At 29.0% G+C, this 6,032-nt stretch overlaps 1 protein-coding gene across 6 annotated transcripts in view; it reads left to right on the forward strand.

Annotated features, from left to right (window-relative positions):
* LOC142323466 (latrophilin Cirl-like) overlaps window positions 1-4,465 on the forward strand; it is a 292,270-nt gene extending 287,805 nt beyond the window's left edge. For 5 of the 6 annotated variants that reach the window (XM_075363116.1, XM_075363115.1, XM_075363113.1 and 2 more), the window contains one exon: window positions 3,315-4,465. In XM_075363116.1, the coding sequence (XP_075219231.1) occupies window positions 3,315-3,971 (657 nt within the window). In that variant the 3' untranslated portion in view covers window positions 3,972-4,465. The remainder of the gene's footprint in view (window positions 1-3,314) is intronic. The other variant, XM_075363119.1, reaches the window with a different exon arrangement.
* Window positions 4,466-6,032: the final 1,567 nt, after the last annotated feature.

Consider the following 6,032-nt stretch of genomic DNA (forward strand, 5'->3'; position numbering starts at 1 on the left):
AATTTAGACATAAAGTCCATAAAATGAAGGTTCTTGATATGCAATATATGTGAAAATTCAAGAGTACACTGCTTTGATGATGAATTTTTACTAAATATGTTTATATTACAACTGAGTTTTCATGCCTGGTGGTTACTATATATTTTTATTAGAAAAAAAAATCAGGCTGTTATATTATTCACTGACCAGTTGTGGCAGGGAGGAAGACTTTTAAGATATAAAAATTCAAAAACCTTGTGCCAGGCTTAGCATTTTGTTGGAAAATGTTGGCTCTTGTATAGAGACGTAACTAAAGGTATACGTGAATAACAGTAGATAGTTTACCTATCATTTGTATTTTGTTTCATGTTACTACAGTTTTTAAAAACTGCAGTCCTAAAAAATAAATTCAGAATGAATCGTGTAAGATAATGTCACAGTACTAAAAATAAAATTAATTTAATGTTGTTACATTTGTATTTATGTTGAACTGTGCTACTGAAGGTGATCGTTTTTATTAAGTTTTTGTAAAAAAATTAGGAAAGTTTAACTGTAATAAAACCAATAAATTACTGAAAGGGAAACACTAGTATAATTTAACAAAAATCTGAGTCATCCTGTTTTAAATATCTTTAAATTATTTTGAGAAAACAAAATATCAGAATCAAAAAACCAACTCAAAGGCTTTTTCAACAGTCAGTTGAGCAAAATATTAACTGTTCTGAGCTGCATTTAAGCTAGCCTGTGAATAAAAAAGTCTGAGATATATTACCTTAATTCTCACAAGAGTATCTGAATGCTATTGTAATTGTATCGCATCGTTGTTATGAATGGGTTTAAAGTGTTATTCATCTTTAAAAAAAAAGAAAACAAGTGGCTGAGAATTCATTCTCAGGATGAAATAAATTTAATTTTTGTTTTATATTATGTTTATATCTTTGTGATTATATCATATATGTAGTATTTTTCATAAAATCTTTAGCCAGAAGTTGTACTAAATATTTTTGTGAACATATCTGGAGAGTGTGGTCACAACCATCATTTCTGTGTATTGTACTGTTTAATACAGTAAGGTCTATCGAGGGAAATCAGAGGGACTTTATATTCAATTAAAATAGTTGTATTGGAAAATTTACAATCGTCTCTCACAACTCCTGCATTCATTTTGCTAGAAAACATTAAAACAAAGTTATTGTTATCTTTTATTAAAAAATGAAATATGATGATTGTATAGTTGTATTTTGGTTTTTATAGTAAGACTAGTTAGTATTCATTTTGTGGTGCTGTGTTGTATACTTATTGTTTGTTAATGTTTGTAACTTAAACGTTTTTGTGCTAGAACAACTTATTAGAATTAAGTATTGTTTGTTATTAACATTACAGCACTTCATGAAATAGATTGCACTGTTTACATAATGATGATGTGCTTGTGTATCTGTTATGTTATTTAACTTGATCTTGAATTGCTTTGTGCTATCTTCTATATTTCACTGAGTGATATACAGGTTTTGTGCATGTTCTTGGTGTTTTGGGAATATAATGTTTTATAAAAGTGGATTGAAATTTAATATTTTACATTAAGGTTTGATGAGTGATGGTTATTAACCAGGTAGTTGTTGCATCTTCCAATAATATAGTGACTAAGCTATATTCTCTTGAACATAATACAGCAGCTACAAGGGTTGATTTCTTTCATCTGAATAATTTTTCTTTTATTTTGTATAAATTTTCTGCATCATTTATTGTTAGTTTTCATATATGTGAAAAAATAATTAAACAGTGCTCAAATTTGTTTGTGTTTTTTCTGTAAACCTCAAGTTGAGAAAACTCTCTTGATGTCAGTCGATTTGACCTTCTTGGTTGTCAGTCTGACTGCGCAAGTTTTTTTGAACATATTCATGAATGTGTTAAGCTTAGCTAATTTAAACTGCAAATTACTTATAAAGATTATTTGAAAAAGTGCACGCATAAACCATCAAATATATTATTGGTTTTTTTATCTTTACTTCTCACAGTGGTGATAAATGTTTTTATTTGTAGTGCTGGATTCAGAATAATACATTATCTGCATTAAGGAAGTTTCATTTACATTTTGACACATATCCAAAAATTACAAATATAAAGCAATTTTTTAAAACCAATTTTTAATAAATTTTTCAAAATTATTTATCATATGTCTTCCATCAATCAAACATAGTAATCTTTATTACCTTTTTCATTGTGTAACTTCTAATGTGGTTGTGCTATTGATTATTAATTAGTTACTGAATTATATGGTAAATTGCCCAGTTTATCTACTTCTGATCACTTTACTATCTGGTTGAGTGAGTCCTTCTGATTACAATCCATAAACCAGTAGTACAAATAAAATTATCTGCCGATAATAAGCAAAAATTAAAACATTTTAACCCATCTAGTAATTTTGACAGGCCTCATCCCGCATTTTGAATGAGATAAATAAGGATGAGTACACCCATCCATGTAGATTTAAAAATGTACTTCATATGAAAATTCTCTAGATCTCAAGTTAAATGTTTTGTCAGGAAATAAAATGTATTCCTTGATTTTTTCTGAATTTACATCAATTCTGACTGTTTAAATGGAATTATTCTCTTTGCATATCTACTATGTTTGTGTAACAGTAGAAAATTTATTGGCTATTGAGTTGATTGAAATTATGTTTCATTGTAAAGCTCTAAATGAAGTTAAATAAAACTAGAGTAAATTTCGTTTGTTTTGTTGTGTAAAATTCTTTCTAAATTTCTTGTGATTAAAAATTTCCTTCTTTTTGGTGTTTCTTACAAACTGCTTATCTTAAAAAAACTGTACATTTTAAAAGTATTATTTATAAATAAACTACTCTAATAATCTATTCTAAAAACATATTTTAACATAAGATAACAATCTTTGATAATATCTTTATTGCATGGAAATGTTTTAACCCTTAAGAACTGATTATTCATAGACATGCATTACTTTTGCAAAAAGGAACTTGAAAAAGATACTGTTACAAGAACCACTGTTTTCCTTGAAAAATTTGTTACCAAATGGGTTAAAATTGATAGAATATTGCAAGAAATTCATTTTTTGTTTCGATTAACTTTTTTATTGTACTGTTGTATTTTACTATACAGTAATAGTGCTTTATTGACTAAAAGTTATCATCCGTAGATGCCAGAATTTTAATTTATGATCACTAAATTGATGGCTGTTTATCAATTTTTTTTTTAGATTATAAATCTAAATAATGCTTTCAGTCTTTGAATTATGTACAATATTTATTTTGATTTTTATTAAAAAAATTAATTAAAACTTTAATTGAATTCTTTTCACAGAACATTTCTTTTAAATCATACAGTCGAGATTCTGGTCACGGAGGTTCAGAGCAGGAAGAATCTCCAAGAGCATATGGAGGAAGCCTTGCTGTGGGAGTCTCCTTAACAAATCCTCGGCAACGCACTTACAACATGGCACCTCCTTTACATCACCTGCCTCCACCCACGACACCTTTACATCATCGTGGAAAGCATCGACCTGCTTCTCCATGGAATCATACATATACTGAGATTCGTGAACAAGTAGGATCAGCAAGAGCTGAAGAAGATCCTGTCTATGAGGAAATAGAACGTGAACGTGAGCGTGAACGTGAACGCGAGCGTGAGCGTGAGCGCGAACAAGGCAATGATATTCAAGTGAGTGATATGAGTGATGAGGATGGTAGGAGACAGAGCGATATGTCTCGCCAGTCATCTCGTAGTTACGGTGATCATCGTCCTCTTATTCCTTACTCACCACCACATCCTCTCACACCTGACCGAAACTTCCAGACCGCTCTCGATGTAGCATTTCGCCACCGCTTGAAAGAGCAGACTCGCCATCAGACTGGCACAGTAGCTGTTCTTGATGGTGAAACTGTAGTTTGTCATCTTCAGCCGGACTCGCAGCTTTACTCTTGCCGGACTGCACCTCATCAGCCGTACAGTGAGTGTTAATGCAAATCTGACATTAATATATAGGTCAAGTTTAAACTGCATAATGCCTTAAAAACAATCTTTGAACTGATTTAATGCTTAGTATTTTATTTTTTACTTTGTTTATAATGTAAATAATATGCTTTGTAAATGTTGGAATTTGTTGTGATGTCTCGCGGGCTAACAGACATGTCGCAAACCGAATGTAATATGTTTTCTTATGACTTTTGATAACATCATTCGATAGACATGATGTATCGTAAATTAATTTAATAATAATAATTATAATAATAAAAATAATAATAAATATAATGATGATTTAGGTATAAAGTAAGAAAAAAGTAATAATAATAATAATAATAAACCTGTGATGATGCCATTGTAGTGGTGATTATTTATAAGACATCACTACCTGTAAGACTGTGTATCTAATGTATATGTATGTATATCTTAAAAATTACCCAAGACTCAACATTTGCACAAAACTTTGCAAATAAAGTTTAAATTATTTGAAATTTATGTGAAAATCATTTTAAGAAACCTGTGTCTTTGTTATTTAACATAATTTATTTCAGCACTTTGGGTAGCATCGTCTATATGCTAGTATTGTTATTTGTAGATTCTTGATATCTCAAATTAATTTTTGATGGTGCTCTTTATTGCTAGAGAGTACCCAAAAATGCCTCTACACTGACATGATTTTATAGATGTTATGAAGATAAAAACTGTTATAATGGGTAGACTGCAGTGACTTACTTTTTAGGCTATTGATCTCTAACATACATTATTTCATTTAACATTTAGTTGAAATAATTTTCTTTATTATTGAATTAACAAAAATTTCTTCAACATTCAGCAACTTACAGAATTTAATTTATTATGGTATAATTCCTTCCAGTTTATTCAAATTAACTATCTCGCTTTAATGCATACAAGTTTGAATACATTTCTGTATCAATTTTTGTTAGGAACTGCAGTTATTTAAATATCTGTGATTAGAGGCTACTGTTTAAATAATTTTTTTTTTTTTAATTTTTTTTTTTTTTTAATTTTTTTTGAAGAAAAGGATTTTGCAAATAAAGGTTTCCATTTTTTAAAAAGTGACCCTGAAAACATTCTCTAAATAAAAGAAATGATAAAATTGTCTTCATTTATAAAACAATACAGCTGTTATCATCAGATTTTTTTCCATTAATAATCATTCTAACTTTTCTTTGTTTTATTCAACTTATCTTAATCATTTTGTTCAGAATTAAATTCTCTACAAGTTTAATTTAAAAGTTTTATCTGTATATTACTCATTTAACAAAGTTATTTTATTACAAACAAAAAACAGGGCTTTTTACCTCAATTTATTGGTTTTCACCCCAGATTTCTCAAAAACTACTGCAAATACGGTGCTTTAGACCTTTTTTAATTCAATTTTTCAGGTCAAAAACTATAAGAAATCACTAATTCTGCCCCTTAATCAACAGCCTAAAAATTTCAGTGTGACCTCATTTCACTAAGGTAACTGAAGTGCGAGTGAGATCTTTCTCTAGCGATAACTCGGAATAAAAAACATTTTAGGTCAAATGTTTATGTGAACTTTTTCCATTATTTTCACAAGTAGAGTAGGTTATGAAAGTCCTGGGAGAACTTCTAGATGCACTCTGTATAAATAATAACATAAGCAAACAAAGATTACACTTTATAAGATATAACACCGACTGGTTGACAGTGAAAATGTATTGTCTAAGAAAAAAAAAATTCTGTCATACGTTTCAGCTGATATGGTAGTGTTCAAATTTTTTGTCATTAAAATCAGTTTTATTCCCAATAAATCAAATTGAACATGTTTCTTTAGCATCATTCAATAAACTAACATTTTTTATGTACATTAGTAGAAAAAGTATCAAAATAATAATGTATGATATTAAAATTACAATCTACTTTCTCTGTATTCGTAGATTGGACAAAGGCATTTTTGAAATGAGTACGTGACATAGGTTAAATGAGATGTGGGCATCAAAAGAACTAATTATTTAGAAACTTCCCATTGGATTCCATTTAAAATTTATTCTTCAGCACTAAATACATTCA

Source organism: Lycorma delicatula, chromosome 4 (assembly GCF_047948215.1).
Source record: "Lycorma delicatula isolate Av1 chromosome 4, ASM4794821v1, whole genome shotgun sequence".
NCBI lineage: Eukaryota > Metazoa > Arthropoda > Insecta > Hemiptera > Fulgoridae > Lycorma > Lycorma delicatula.